Raw genomic sequence first — 16,624 nt, forward strand, 5'->3', positions numbered from 1 at the left:
CTTACAGCTGTTTATGCATCAGTTAGTAATATTTAATGCAGTGGTGCTAGAGACCAAACTCAGACACCAACTACCTCCCAATTTGTAGTCACACTATAATAATATCACATCACCCTCCATCCACTCCATTGCTTTGTTTCTTAAGATAAACACATGTTGTTTTTCCTTTGGAAGACAGTCTCAGATATTCTCAGTTATACGGAGCTGGCTAACCCTAGAAATAACATCCGTACCAGACGATTGTGTGCCTCACCATTTACATCCTGATTCAATGGTTAGTGTCAATGCAGCAGGTAATCTGTCCTTTATGTAGGGTAGCAGAAAATGTGGAGGTGGGCTGGTGAATAAATACCATCCCACTTTTAAGAACATTTCGTGTGTCATTTAATGCCATGACAGCATTTTCTGAAAGAACGGACAACATCATCATCAACAACAATTGTTTGTCAACAATAAAACACCTGTGGTTAACAATGGGAAATGGTTGCAGTTTGGTTAGGTTTAGCCAACAAAATTACTTGGGTAGGTTTGGGAGAACATCATGTTGGGGTTAGTGGTTAGGCTTAGGTATAGGGTTAAGGAAATAAACAGCAGTCTCCTGGTTGAAAATCCTGTGTTTGTTTGACCCATCCACCTCCACAAACCACCCACTGGATGTGCTCTTTCTACTGTGCATAAAATGATACACCATCTCACAGATATAACTCATTAGACTTTGGTGTGAAATGACACACAAAAAGCAAAAAATGTCTTGCGATAACATGAAATCTAGACTTAACACTTTGGCATATTTTTCATGTGCCATCTGGTGATACCAGGCTGGTGTGGAGCACATCTGTCTGCAGGACACCAGAGTTCACCTACAAATGTTGGAGTTGATCAAAATCTGGGATTTGACAGTTTTCTAATATTAATGTTCTTGTTTGGTGTTAGGGTTGTTGTTTGTTTTCTTCACATTTTGGAATTGGGAAAGTAGTTGCTGTCTTAGACCAAGTTAACACACTCTTCACTGGGAACAGGTTTTGCTGCCCATGAGTTACCTAAATAACTGAAGAATGCCTACACTGTTCCGGTTTGGCAGTTTTCCAAAGTGAGCAAAAACTGCATGAAGCTTTGCCATTAATCGAGTGCTTTCTATCATATACTATAGGAACTGTATTTTATTAACTTCTTTTGAAATGATGTCAAACCAGAAAAATAATAAGGTGACACTCTTAATTTAGACACCATTTTGAATAGACATCATGCAAAAACAACGTTTACCTTCAGAGGTTTTAGTCATTTTGTGTCAAATATTTAGCAGTAAAATCAGCCCGTGTTAAGTCATAGTCAGATTCCACCAGAGAGTGAATTAAAACACATCACCATGTTTCTATTGTTTTCTAAGAAGTCACAGATCAAACGTACAAGGCCAGTTTTTCCATTAGTGCTGAAATAGACCTGGATCACAGCTCAGCAGAAACACATTCCTCTCTGGCACTCCAAGACTCGACTTAATGGGGATTCCCTGGAAGGCACCAGCTCTCTTTTCTCTCTTTTTTTTTTCTCTCCGCTGCTTCTTTAAGTGTTAATCCTTGGGAAACTTCCACCCGTAGCGGCTTGTTTGAAGCGAGCCAGTGGCTATCCGACTAAGTACGGCCCCCAGTCATCTGAATCATTAGATTAGGCTTAGGCACGGCCCCGACAAAGAGATTCCCTATCGCCGTTTGTTTCAAGGAGAGGCCCCGCTTCAGCCAGTACGGCCTCAGAAGTGAGAGGCACTTGGAAAGCAAATACATCAAACGTAGGAACCTGAAAACAAGATGCACTCCAGTTCTGCAGGGTCTGGTTTACAGTTTGCACACTCGGTTATAGAAGAGCGCAAGCTGCTGTTTACATGGTACCAAAGCACTGATTCTTGTCCTGAGGGCAGTTTAGCTTGAAAGAGCAGAGAAACAGGAAACAGCAGCAGAATGACACAGACTTATTAATTGGTTTGGTCATATTGATCCTTTATCAGCATCAGATATCAGCTGATCAGTGTCTCTGAGTCACCTCTGATATGATACATACATGTTTTCAATGTTGGAAACAGGATTAATTATTCATTTATTAATGCTAAGAAACACTTAAATTCAATATATAGAATAGTCTACGTTCTAAGGTCTCAACCCTCACAAAGAGTTACTGTTAATGAAAGAGATGTAGTGTATAGACAGTAGTACTGTATGTTTCCAAGAATTTCTCAGATCCTTTAGTAGCAATGAAAAGTACAGAAGTGTTAATAGTAAATCAAAGTAAATATTACTTGACTTGTAAAATAGATACATTGAAATAAAGTACATACTTCTCTAAAATGTAGTGGAGTATAAGTATAAAGTAGCATTAAATGCAACTACTACAGTAAAGTACATCCAAACTGTACTCAAGTGCAGTACTGAATGTATTTAATTACTTTCCTCTGCATGTATAACTGAGCATGGAAGAAGGTCATCTGGGTTTTTACTGCTCCATATACAAACTGCAGCAGAAAACATGAATAACTTAAGACTTTGGTCGATATCTATTTTTATTTGATTTAAAACACAGGTAGAGTAGCTGCTTTCATTGCAGCAGCTCTTGGGCCAAATCCGGCCCTCAGGGAAAAATATTTGGCCACCTGATATCAAAACTTTGACATCATTGCTCACAAATAGAAATAGAAAATAGAAAAAGTGTTCCTTTATGTAAACACATTATTATCTACTTAATGCTCATTGTTTTTTTTTATTACTGAAGCCTTATTGTTAACATTAAATATTACCCAGCAGTGTTATCTTAATTAGGTAAAACACACACATACAAGTATTAGCCTCAAAATACACTTAAAGTACTGAAAGTAAAAATGCTCATTGTGCAGAATTATTGCAGATTAAATGTAGTTACATTTGATAGAAACACTCTTACACATACGTGACCGTAAACCAAAATAAAATATCACAAACATGGCTTGCACGCATTCAAGTTAGTAAATTGATCTCTGCAGGTACTCTGTGTGCGTATGGAGGTTTCTTACCTCAAAAGATAAAGATTTAATCAGTCTGTTTTCAGTTGTAATGTCTTGTGATGTATTGAATACTGCTTTAGATGACATTTTGTTTAAAGACTCTAATTTAAACAATGATTTTTTTTTTTTTTGGCTTCAACATCATAGAAATAAGACACAAAATACAGACACAAGACTTCAGCTATTGGCACTGCTGTCAACTTATTCATGAGTCAGGAGTTTGCATACTAGACAAGCAACAGAGCAAGGTTGGATTTAATGAAGAAACGTTGAAATAAAAAGTGGTTCATGCCTCTAAACTGCTCAGTTGATCATGTTTTTTTTTAACCTGAAAGTCTGACAGAAGTTTTGGGAAACATGTAAACTTTTATTCCCGTACAACCAAGAAAGTTGCTGGAATGTGAAGCGAAATCACTTCAAAGAGTCTCGTTTTGTCTCATGCAGCATCTAATCTCCCTCTTTGAAGACGAACGTCATTGTCTTTCCCGTCGCTGACAGCCCTGATAGGAATATTCATGTTGGAGGAGGAGGTGGTGGTGGGTGTGTGTGTCTCTAGATTGGCTTCTTAAACAGCCGAGGAGCCATTTTGTGCAGAAGGAGTCCCGGACATGTCAGGGCTGTTGACAGTCTGTGCTCGGGATTAGTGGGCCAGCGGCGAGGCAGTCCCTAATCCCTCACTGTATCGTAATCTATTTACCCGCCGTGCTAAAAGGGATTTCCATATGAAACTATACACAGAGATGCTGGAAGTGTTCAAAATCATAAATCATCATTTGGCTTCTTACCCACTTTTCCAGCTCGTTTGTGTGTGTGTGTGTTTTTTCACTGCTGTGCTAGTTTGACTCACAGCAGTGAACACAGATGAGGATACAAACACATAAAAAACACCTGCACGTTTATTGTAATAGTGATACGAAGACTGTCATTCATGTTTAATGTTAAAACTTTAAAATGAGGAAACAGAAACATCTGTGTTATTAGTATGATTTATTATCATGTAACAAAAAACGGCTGCTCGTTCAGAAAGAAAAGAGGAAAGGGAAGTTTCTTTATCGTTTCTTACTTAGGTTGAATATTATATTTCAAACCAGGAATCATTTTGAGAGCTGCAGTTTTTTGTTGTGACTCATCTCGGCTGCTGGTTGTGGCTCTTTTGTTGTCGTCATACATAAAGAATGTGAAAGGTGCTCTGAGGATCTTTTATTTTTTGTTGATTAAACTGAGTCTTAACAAGAGTTTTAAAGAAAAATAAAGAGCAGCCTAATTCAAATCTAAAAGATGCAATCTATTTTATATTTTATTTTTATCTGCATGGTTGAATGTTATTAAATGTTCAAACCAGATCTGAACAGCAAGATGAAGGATTTGCACTGCATGCCTGTTCCTCAGCCACTTACTGTAATTTTTCTGCTGCCTGTTAACAGTTTTGTTTAATGTCAGAGAGAAGAGCCCTCCTCTTTTTGTTTACTACTATCATCAGTTTGTCCCGTGTTTCACTGCACAATATCACATGAGACTGAATACATGACGCTCACACCCACTCAACTGGATGAGATTAAGTGCTAAAAAATAGAAATTTGAACATCTACTGTTGGATGGCGACCAAACCAACTTTATCTGCTCATGAAGATCGTGTGACCAAAACCCCTAGAACTGCTACTTAGATCTTTTGTAGTGAGATTGTTGGATTTGCCTATACAGTAAGTAAAACCGGATCCATCCAACAAATACAGTACTATTGTGGCCCACAATAAATGATTCCTAAAACCCTGAAATTAGTTAGCATTTTTGCACTTTTGGTTACCTCGTAGGTTTTTGGTAAGATGCCTAAAATAAGGTCTTAACAGTGTGTTGACGTGTGTGTGAGAAGAAGAAGTGACTACGCACTTTAAATCCACAGTAGCTTTATTGGATGCCGCCGTAAAACCTGTATGAAAACCTGGGGAGCTAACAACACCAAGCAGCAACACACTGCGCATGCACGTTCAGTCTGGTTACGTGTCTAATGAGGTTCATACAGAACATCAGAATGGGCTACAACATGCTTAAGAGATTTTCACATTTTGTTCTGCAGCACAAAACATGTCAAAAAATACCCAATTTGTGAATGTCAAAGCGTCTTAATAAAGGTGGTTGCTAACCAGTGGCTAAATGAAACGTGTCAGGTTGTCCGGGACATTAAACACAAAGCTTAGTGGTGGCAACACTAAAGTGACCATGGTGTAGGTCAATTATAGCTTAACAACAGCATTTATCATAAAGTGATGTTCATTTGTGGAGTTCATCTTCCCATCGAAAAATCCTGTTGTGTTTTTGTAAACAGGTGATGCAAACGTCCTCTACGGAAATCTGTCATCTCTGCATCTTCTGTTTTATCTTCTATTATATCCAACCACCGGAGCCAACACTCAATGCATTGCTGCAGAGCAGAGCCTCAGCTGGGTGGTAAAGAAAAAAACTTCCCTTGCTGTTTTTGTATTGATTTGATCTTTTTTGGATTAAGTTGTGTTATTACTTTAACGTGACACACATGTGGCTTCAAGAGGTTAGGAAATGTCATCCACGTTGACTTCTTCCTCTGCCTGAATCAACGAAACAAACAGCCCAGGTATGTTGCACCGGTCTGACATTGTTTTTAACAAAATGCTAAGAAGATTGCTTGAAGACTGATTGAAATTCTTCCTTCTGCCTTCCCTCTGATAATAATCCAGATGTTCGGGATGTTCGTTCCAGACTGGTATGGACCACTGACCATTTATAATTAGTAGACAGGGCTTCCAGGTCTGTAGTGAAGCCAAGGCAGAAGTGTCATAAACCTGCATTCTTTCTAATGTCCACCAGGGGGTAGCTCCATTGGTTGCAAGAAAGAAGTCAAGAGAAATTACCAACTTCTCAGTCAGTTTCCTCGTGAGTTCATGGTCTCAATCTCTAGTTTCTAGTCTTCTTCCACACAGCATGATGTTCATTTGGTAAAGCATGATACCATTATATATACCATGATACAGAGTAAAATAGACGATAAAGCAGGGTATGCTTCAGGGCAGGTTATGTTGTGATTGACAATCATTCTCAGAACCCGTCCAGCTCAACTCAACAGGCTCACAAAACTCAGATCAAACCGCTGATCAAATATGAATCGAGATTCTGTTACGGTATTGTCTGTTTCTCTCCTTAAATGTTTTTAGAAACATATTTTAGTTACTGTTTAGCTGCCATATGAGAAAGCAATTGTGAGCAATTTTTTCAAAACTATCCATAGCACAACTATCATTTCTGACTCTGAAAACCAAAATGGTGACGTCCGTTACACTTGGTATGGAGTAGTAGAGGATAATAATTTAAACTTTTACTGTAGCTGATTCAAATAAACGACAGGCTTTGACACTGTGCAGCAGATGTGCAAAAGAAATGTGAGGCAGCAAAAGACAGCAAAAAGTAGAAACAAATCACGCCCTGGATAATCTCTAAAGTTCCAAATATTTTTTTTCATGAGAACATTTTGCTCTTTCTTTCTGTGCTTACAAACACAAAGATTTAAAAAGCAAACTTATTTTAATTAGGTGCTAATGGGACATTGGCCTCCACCTCCAGTCCCACAGGCAAAGTCAACACAAACCTCTCCTGTCACGGTTCAGTTCGATCAGCAGGTCCTCATGCAGTCCAGGAAGCAGCTTTGTTCACTGCTGCCACCTCCTCTGTGAATCATTCATTCTGAGGACATGAGGGGCCACAGTGCTTCTTCTTCAGGAGCACTCGAGAGGACACTTTTATGTCATCTGAAGCGTGGACTCGTCAGGAAAAGTGAGGTGATCCCTCGAGAAGACAAAGTGATTTTGTCATTGGCCTTCTGGAAAAGTGAGAAGCCAAAAAGCCGAGTCACTTTGTCACTACAAAGACAGGGAATAAAAGTTCACATCCCCTGGGAGAGGCTGGCGGATAATAAGACATCCAGAACAGCTGTTCAGAAATAAGCAGCAGAGATTGCCTGAACATGGCCTAAAGATTAGTTTGCCCTAATGTGGTAAATCCCGGCTCGTGTTTGCATGAGGCAGCGGTGCACGCTGGTAAAGCCCAGCAGGACTCAGAGCGGGCAAACACACGTCCTGGACGCCATGTTTACCGAAAACTGTTTGTCCAGCTGCTGGAGGGACATTGTGAAGAAGCAGGACGGATGTTAATTAAAATCGTGATTCGTCCCTTTTTTCCTTGGATCAAATGAGTTGTACATTACTGTCGACACGGCCAAACAAACAACGGCGATGCCAGTGTACATGTTTGCTAACCTGCCCAGCTGTGAGTCCACCTCTGTGGGGAGGAGGAGGCGTTTGATTATTGACATGCTGTTTGGATATTCCTCCGGGTGCCGGAGATAACATTTATACTACCTTCACAGTCTGGGAGTTGCAGCATGTTTTCTCCAGCTAACAGCTTTTAAAAATAATGTGTTTTCAGATTTTGGCATTGAAAATTGACATTTTTTCTGGTTTTTAACCAGTTGTAATTGAAGATATATGTCTGTTTGTCTTCAACATTTGCAGAAATTACTGAATTTAAGTGTGGGCAGTGTGAAATTGCTTTTAAAAAGGCCACTTTGAACAAACGTCTTTGAACAAACAATGTTGATGCTTTTTGTCCAGCATTTATTGTAATTTCTTGAAGTAGTACTTGAACCACCCTGAATACGCCACAGTTTTTACCAGTTCCTTTCTTTCTTTTTTTTTTACCTAAACCTAAACCAAAGAGAGAAGAGGAAACCTGCACTCGTAACTCTCAAAGAAACCTTTATTACAAGTTTTAAAGGTTGATGTTATGAGACACTGCCTTCCTCAGGATAAAATCTAACATTTACCTGATATGTATAGTGGCCTAACTAGGACAGGTGTTTAAAATCAGAGCAGGCAATCAACTGGAAGGACACGTAAATTTAGAGATACTTTATATCAATGAATATCTGAACCAAACCGCAATCATGGCACATCAGAAAATGCTCATATCTGTTGATGTTAACATTATATTTATCATAAAAGTGGTGATCATTTGTGAAGCTTGTCTTGCTGAACAATACGTCTGTTTTTTTGCAACCCATTTTTAAATGATGTCCTGGTGATCAAAAACACTGGTTCCCATATTCCCTGCCAAATTTCGTGGTTTATTTAGTGTTATTACAAATAAATCTTGGAAGCTGGTCCAAACTGGTGTTCATATTACTGGTGGTATTTCACTTGATAACATTCTTAATGATCAAGTATGTTTTAAAATGTTTTGTTGACTGAATAATTGTTGAAACAACTCGTCATTTCAGATGTAATATGTTTATTGTGACGTCTGTTTTTCACTGTTGTTGTGACGATACCATTGGGGGCAGAGGTGATAAGAGCTTCCTCATTAAGAAGTCCAGTCAAACCAGAAAGTGTTAAAATATTTCGAAAGCTCAGTGATGTAGTGACATATCAGGGATAGCTGGTGAGCTACCGTAGCTGCTAAGCCAAAGGCTAACAGCCAACAATTAACAAGTCAATAACATGCTAGCCCTAAAAGTGACAATAGCTCTCTCCTTCGTACTTTTTTCTCTGTACTGAGTCGTTTACTTCTCTTTGTCATTTTGTCGTCAGGATTGTTCATCCTGTCATTCATTAAACAGTCAGCGAGATAGCAAGTCTGCTAACTTTCACTTAGCTAACTCAGTGAGGAAGTTAGCTTGTTAGTCGCTAACTCTGTCGCTAAATGTTCACTTTTTATTAAAGAAAATGTACGATATTCACAGATGACTTGTGTCATAACTGTCTGGAAACTGTGCCTCTAATGTGGAGCATACCGAACAGAGGAAGTATAATAAAATGTGCCGCACAGCTTATATGCTAAGCTATGATCGCTTCCTTCATTTTCAGAAATCACCAAAGTTAAACTTGACGTGAAAGATGAGACACAGATTTACTCTAAGTCTCATCGCCTAAGATAAATACAGTCATTGTGATGACTCCATTGATTAAATAGATTTTTCTAGTGCATTTCATGTCTTAGCTGCTACTCCGAGGCCAACAGATCAGACTGTGTTTATACTAGGCAGCTTCCAGGTGTGAATGTGTGTAACTGTGCGTGTAAATGACAAAGACAGCTCTCGGTGAAACTACCCTGAATAAATACAAAACAATTTATTTGTAAATCAAAGTGTAAATAATCACATATTACAGCCACCCTTTGTGTTGTTTCTGTGTCACTGTTCACACTGTTAAACCAGTCAAACCAGTTCAGTATAATTAGTTTATACTGATTGCTGCTCTGTTGATGAGACAAATGCCAGCGGACTCAGCGGACTTGAATAGATCATTGTGGAAATAAACTTTTCTTTGGACTGCTCATGTTTTAACAAGACTTTATTATAAAGACACGAATGTACATCTTTCAAATTTGAATGGAATACTGACATTGCGTGTCTAGTTCACATTTTTTATTTTCTTTACTCTGCAAAGAACAAATAGCAAAATCTTTCACCTTATAAACAAGTGCTGCAATTCAATCTCCAAAATACAACACCCACAGGCTGGACGACGAGTTTCTGAACAAGATTCAAGTTGGAAATCAGATAGAAATGAACATCAGCAACCTGAAAATCATAGCAGCATCATGTTTCTGAAAAAAAGTTTTTAGAAAAAGCCCACTCAAGAGTCTAATTTGTGATTTCTTTTCATGTTATTTCTGTCAAAGTTGATTGTTTTTCTTTGAAGAATAATCCAGATCAAGTTGGGAGTTCATTTATTGAACACTGAAACGATCCCAGACACGCACAGTCTTGCAGGTTCCACTGAAATTTTACTATTAAAGGCCTTCAAAAGTTGTAACTGGGTCAGTTTATCTCGAGTTCTGGAGTAGAAAAATAATCCTGGACGAGTTGATCCACTGATAACGACAGAGCTCAACCTGCTGCTCAGGCTTCAGGCTTCTGTGCATCGTTTCAGTTCATTCACAAATAAACTTTTTTTTTTAAATGTCTCTACTATTAGTTTAAAAGATCTTCAAAAATAAACCACCAACAACAAAAAGAATACTTCTTTGTAAGCAGAGAAGAAGAGAAACACAGGAAGTCACAGCACTTGGAAACGCCATGAAGCCTGGTCTTTGTAGTCCAAACAGTCGGAGGTGTTGAAGTTGAGTTTCCAGGCCGAAGGCGCCGTCTGCTCTTTGTAATCCAGACAATCTGTGGAGTTGAAGGTGAGGCCGGGTGCGCTGTATGCCTGGTGGTGGTGCGATGGGTGATGGTGATGATGGTGGTGTCCTGATGTCTGGCCGATGTGGTGGTGTGGGTGTCCCGACATGGAGCTGCCAGTCATGGGGCTGAGCTGGTGTGGGTGGTGCGGGTGGTGATGGGAGTGCATGGGCGCCAGGTAAGAGCCGCACTCCACACCGCCAAAATAAGAGCCTGATGCAGAGGCTGGGTAACCCTGGCTGTACGCTGCTGCCGTTTGGCTGTACGACACCGGGTAGGAGGGCGTTCCCCCGGTGGCAGAAGATGACACGGAGCGCTGCATGCAGGAAGCACTGGTCGGGGCAGCAGGATCGGGCAGCGTAGCCGGCGCCGGGGCCGGAGAGATGGGCGCCGGGCTCCAGATAGATGACACTGGGGCGGTGACGGAGGTAGAGGTGCTGATCAGACCAGGACCAACGAGGCCGGAGGAGACAGAGGAGGAGGAAGAGGATGAGGAGGTAGAGGAGGAAGCAGAGGAGGAGGAGCTGGACACCGCTGGTGGGGTGAACTGGCCGCTGCTCTCCGAACCGGTGCTCTCTCTTGTCGGAGACGACTTCTTCTTCATTGGTTTCACCTTGGTGCTGTTGCTGCTCTGCTGCTGCTGCCGACACTTGGCACGTCTGTTCTTAAACCAGACCTGAGGAAGGAGGAGAGGTCAAAAGGTCAGCATCACGCATCGACTCGGTCAGAAATGAAAAAAAACAACAAAATCTAACGGAGCTGGCAGGAACTTAACACCTTGAGTTCCTTCACACCTTCCCTCTCACATGATGCCACCGAGGCGCTGTGGCTCTGACCTTTGACCTTTACTGCTGCCTGCAGTTTATCCAAAGACTCTTTGCTAAATGACTACAGCACCGAAAATGAAAAACCAGTCTCTGTCAATCTGTGTGTTTATTTGGCATTCGTCTCACTCTGTAAAGGCACAATTCACCCAAATTAAAACAAACATATTTCCTCACTCTGCTGGCGTTTAGCCACGCAGATAGTTTCAGTTTCTTTAGGTTCTCCTCAATACAACAGATGTGACTTAAATTTTGACTCTAGTTCTACCAGCATTAAAAAATTACATTTTAAAAATTAATGGTAACACATCTCTCCTGGAACGATGTTCCTGTTACTCTGGGTAACCCCTAGAAAAGATACATATACAATGACTGTGCACAGCTTTTATAGGGACTATGTCTTCAGTAGAAACGGTGAAAGAGATAATTGTACTGAGCTGGAGGCAGATATTTAAAAATTAGCACAAATAAAATCAAAACTGTTTTTTTTTGTGTGTGATTTTGGTGAACTGACCCTTTATCTATCAAGAATAAATCACATTGCTACAATAATTTCATGAGGAGAGGTTAACATAATTTATTCCAACTTCATGGGTAACCATGTATTAAAATCAGTACCTGTCTAACAAGCAAGATTTGAGAGGAAACTGTTAATTTATGTACAATTAAATATTTCAGTGTTGCAACCAAGGTGGAAGATGATTTTCTTATATATCTTCTTTTATGTTTCTATTTTCCAGTTTTTAGTTGTTGTTGTTTTTTATTTTATTTCTTTGATCAGAGCTGGAATGTCTTTAGGCGACATGGAAAACAGCCAGACAATAATGGAAACTTTGTATGTTGTACCATATGAGCACATCTACATATATATACTGTACGTGAATTCATGAAACATGTCATGTACTGGAGTTTGTGTTGTTTTTTAAAAACATTTCAAAATATATTTTCTTATAATTGTCATATCATAATTATAAGTAAGACTTATTTTCTTATAATTGTCATATCATAATTATAAGTAAGACTTTATTCTTGTCATCCATCTGTAGTGAAGCAAACATTCCAGGCACAAAAATTGGGTTAATTCATTAGGAGTAGTGGTAGTTATATTATAGCAACGTTTAAATAGTTCACCTCCTCAAACATACACTACTACAATAATGATACTACAGTAATGATAACTGGGCCTGTCACAGGTGCATTAGGAAATGCTGTGGAAGTAAAAGCGGCCTGTCAGCAGCAGCAGAAAGCAGAGAGGCAGCAGCCATAATTGCAGCTTTAAGCCCAGCAGAGGGCCGCTAAAGCCGGGGATGGAAAAGCTCTCACAGCCTTTTCTAAAGAACGCTAACCACATCAAAAGCTGGTCCTTTGCTCTGCCAGAGCTCAGCCAAATTCTCTCCTTTGATTAAAGACTTGTCTCTACTTGATCAATAACAGCTAAACTTTGTTCTTTTTCTTCTTTTTTTTTTACACTGGCGCTAATGGAGCAGAGGCCTGAGGTGGTAAACAGAAAGTCCATCAGATTTTTAAGACCTGAGCTGCGTAATTTAGTATAAATTAGATGTAACAGTAGATCATCAAACCATCAGCTTGGACGAAACTCAAACTCTGAACGCTTTTTGATGTGACCTCCGAGTTTCTGCATTTCTTTAGTTTGTTTTCTCTCATTTTTATATCAAAACTTTATTTTGACACTAATTCTAAATATACTTAATTCAAGTGGACTGTATTAAACTTTCAGAAAACAGCTCTTAAATGCAGAAAAACATCATATTTCTTTTTAAATTAAGTTAAACGTTGCACATTTAATGCCTCTGACACGTAAAGCAGCCGAAGTGACTCTCTGACCTGCACTCTGGACTCCGGCAAGTTGATTTTCAGCGCCACCTCCTCCCTCATGAAGATGTCCGGGTAGCGCGTCTTGGCGAAGAGCGACTCCAGGATGTCCAGCTGTGTCCGGGTGAAGGTGGTCCTCTCCCGACGCTGTTTCCGTGGGTTACCTGGAAGGAAAAAAAAAATCAATCTATGTTCATCATCCCGTCATAGACAGTTAAACACAACTTTAATGCTCCTCCAAAAGTTACAGACTCAATATCTCGCCATGCGCTCGGAGATCCTCCTGCGCAAATGCGTAATTTAGTTTCGCAGTTTTTAATTCGGGTTAATTACCTCGTGGCTCGACGTTTTTTCCATCTCATGAAAAATATTCAACTTTTAAAAACATTCTTCCGATTCATGATACATGAAGAGTGAACAGAAACGATACAACAAACTTCGTCGCTCCAAGTGAGAAGCACAAACTTGAACACACTCAAAGTTTCATTTAACAGCATGAATAAAAATTCAACTTTTTTCACCAGCTGATCATTTTAAAACTTCAAAATAATTAATTTTATTCGACATGAGCTTTTCACCAACCTCAAAGTGACAGACCTACGTAAAAATGACCTCTGTGTGCAGCACACAACTTTATATCAGAAATATTCAGCAGATCCCAATAATATTTAGAGTTTAGTTTTCGGGGATATTATACCATGGGAATATTATGTAAAATAATCTATACATGTTCCTGTGAAATGTTTTGGGACTACTATAAATTTGGGTCCTCGTAGGACGGTGGCTGGCCTAGTCCGTACCTGGGTACCCCACAGATGGGTGCAGCAGGTCCATGGCAGTTCCGCTCAGGCCCAGTCCGTTCATCCCGTACGGGGACTGTTTGAGATAAGACATCATGCTAGAAGCACGGAGGGGGAGACCGGAGTCTGGACGGACAGAAAGGTGCAGATCTGCCGGTGTTCAGGTGTGAAGGTCGGCTCCTGCGGGAGAAAGAAACATGGTAAATGATGAAGAGCGCTGAAAATACAAATACCTGCGTGTGTGAACCTATATATGTTTCCTGACGTAATTTAATATATAGTTTACAGACATAAGCTTATAAAATAGAAATACACGTTTAACTGAACTAAGGTGCAGACTATAAACACATTTAAAGACGTTTTCCTGTCATATAAATACTTATTTCATAGAGTTTTAATTTAGTGACACAGTGAAAGTAAAAAAAAAAAAGTATACATAACATTGAGATGTAATCAGAAAATGTAAATCATCCTGTTGATTAGATACTAAGTTTACATTTCATATTAAAAACGAGCAGAGTTTAACTTTCTAAATCACCAACAATGTGATTGCACCACACAACGAATGCAAATGGCCTCGATAATGATCCTCGGACCAATTTATGACATGAGAGAGGAAATAAACTCTGATCTAAAGGAAAATATCCATGGAAAGATGTTAAACAAGATAGGTTTTGTTTTATGGAATAAGTATCTGCTGCACGTCGGATATATGCAGCTTTTAACATGTAAAGAAAAAGGCACGACCAGGCCTCAAAGATGCGTAAACTCGTACGTGGTGAAACCGAACTCGAGGATGTGAACGTGAAAAAAACAAAACTCCCAACAGTTTATTTAATCTGAAACACCGAGTGACACCGGGCCTTCAGCCGGAGATAACATCAGTTTGCTGTCAGGACGGTAAAGAAGTGATTAAAGGTTGAAAAATGTCACCGAGCTCAGTCTGATCTCACGGGACAAATACTTCATTACATCGGACTTTTTCTCAGGCTTTCCTCCTCAAAGATCTATAAAAGACGCTCCCTGCCACCAAACAGCCCCGTTATCACTCCACATCTTCATTACGCTTTAATTAATTCAACATCTTCACAATTAAATCGACCTGTGGAGACGCACCTTTAAATTACAGGCCGCCTGAGACTTTTCTCACCTGTGAATGATCAGTGCAGGAACGTGAACGTCTCATCAGCACGATTTATTTATCCTAACAAACACACAGACTTCTTCTGAGTGAATAAACGGCCAATAACTTCAAAATGAATTCCCGGAGAGATTACATATATTATTATTCTTTGCTTCTGGGTTTTATATTCTTAAATATGTCTTGTTTTAATTAGTATTTATTCATTTTGTTTAGACTAATACTCTCTGCCTAATATTCATGTGCTGACTTGCAGGGTATTTTGCATGTCCTGAGTTTATTTATTGAATAGATCTCCTGCCGTTTTGTTTTTGTTTTGTTTTTTTTTTGTGATGAAAGAAGCTTTGTAAAATGCATAAACTAAAGCATGTAATTACGTTTTCACATAAGTTAAACCTGCAGTGTCACCTGATATTTATAAATACATGCCTAAAACTGAACAGTGGTTATAACTTCAATAAAAGCATGTGGTTAAAGGCACAAACATTTAAAGAATAAAAATTCTATCAGTGTTGATAAATATCCTGCAACTTTGATTTTTTTCCCCCTACACTGCACTGTTGCAGCTTTAATAAACAGCCTTAATTGTTAACTGTTAGTATTAGTGTAAGACAATGTATTTAGATAAGAATTTCCATAATCCACTGGGGTCCTGTTAGCAGGTAAATGCTCAAATTTAGGACTAATAGCAGCTTTCTGTGCCGTGAAAGGAGCCGTGGGCCTCCTGGTGAATCTGAACTGAGGCGTTAACACTCTAAATAAAGCGCGACTTATTTCCATAACCGCAGGAAGGAGCCGAATCACGCAATGTAAATGCGTCAAAACTGTGTGCAAATGAACTCCATTACAATTTAGATTAGATCTACAGGGCGACAATTAGCAGAGTAGGCTCTTATCAGGACAGGAGGCTGCGGGCTGAACTGAGCCCAGGAGGAAACACAGATAAAGTCCACCTAATTAAACTGTAAAAGTTTAACCTGTTTTATATTTGAAAAACATAAAATGAGCGAGTTTCATTTACTAATGTTGTGAAGCATTATTCTGTTATTTTAGCCTTTTCAAAGACTAAAACATCGTCTAAGGTTTTACTTTAAAATCTATTTTATTTTATTGATGTTTCGTTTTATAAAAATAAAAAAATCACTGCATCATTTCGAGAGCTTACAAAATACTAGGTATGAGCTCATGATCAAACATCATTAAAAACTGTAGCACTAAATAATATATTAGTGGTTGTTATTGCAGGTATTATGAGAGCTAACACACATAAATAAACTGCACAGATGAAATCAAACAGCAGCAGGTAAATAGTCTCACCTTCCTCAGGCTCCTTGTTTACAAAAATCCTGTTAAATGTCAAAGCAATGAGATCCAGAGTTCGAGAAATATCCACATGGAGGAGCAATTATTGTTTTCTAGCGAAAAGTAAAGCAGGTTGAGCAGCTCTGCGTGTAATTCACAGCTGTTTGGGAGCTAGAAAAATGAACATTTCAACGCAGAAAAATTAAAAAATAAATGTTTTGACTCTTGCGCGCTCGTGCTCTCTCCTGCCGGTGTTGACGGATGGAGATTGAAGGCTCGTCTCCGAGGCCCGCGCCTCTATGAGTCAAGGAAGCACGCGGATCTGCGTCCTCCGAGCCAATCACAGCGCTCTGCGGCCTTACTGGTGACGCAGACGACCAATCAGAACGCGAGCTTGGCGCAGAAACACCCGCCCCCCCCCGCCCCCCCCTGCGAGCGCACGCACCACGTGACGCGATTGGAACGTCGGTGTCAGAAAGTTGAAGGAGAGTCGAG

At 39.6% G+C, this 16,624-nt stretch overlaps 1 protein-coding gene across 1 annotated transcript; it reads right to left on the minus strand.

The window, feature by feature from the left end:
- Positions 1-9,233: 9,233 nt before the first annotated feature.
- LOC104918525 (homeobox protein OTX1 B) lies at positions 9,234-16,424 on the minus strand. The gene is made up of 4 exons (XM_010730305.3): positions 16,145-16,424; positions 13,687-13,866; positions 12,899-13,050; positions 9,234-10,905 (listed from the first exon to the last, which is right to left on the minus strand). The coding sequence occupies exons 2-4, from the start codon at positions 13,781-13,783 to the stop codon at positions 10,108-10,110; spliced, it is 1,047 nt and encodes a 348-aa protein (XP_010728607.1). The 5' UTR covers positions 13,784-13,866; positions 16,145-16,424; the 3' UTR covers positions 9,234-10,107.
- Positions 16,425-16,624: the final 200 nt, after the last annotated feature.

Source organism: Larimichthys crocea, chromosome X (assembly GCF_000972845.2).
Source record: "Larimichthys crocea isolate SSNF chromosome X, L_crocea_2.0, whole genome shotgun sequence".
In the NCBI taxonomy this organism is placed as follows: domain Eukaryota; kingdom Metazoa; phylum Chordata; class Actinopteri; family Sciaenidae; genus Larimichthys; species Larimichthys crocea.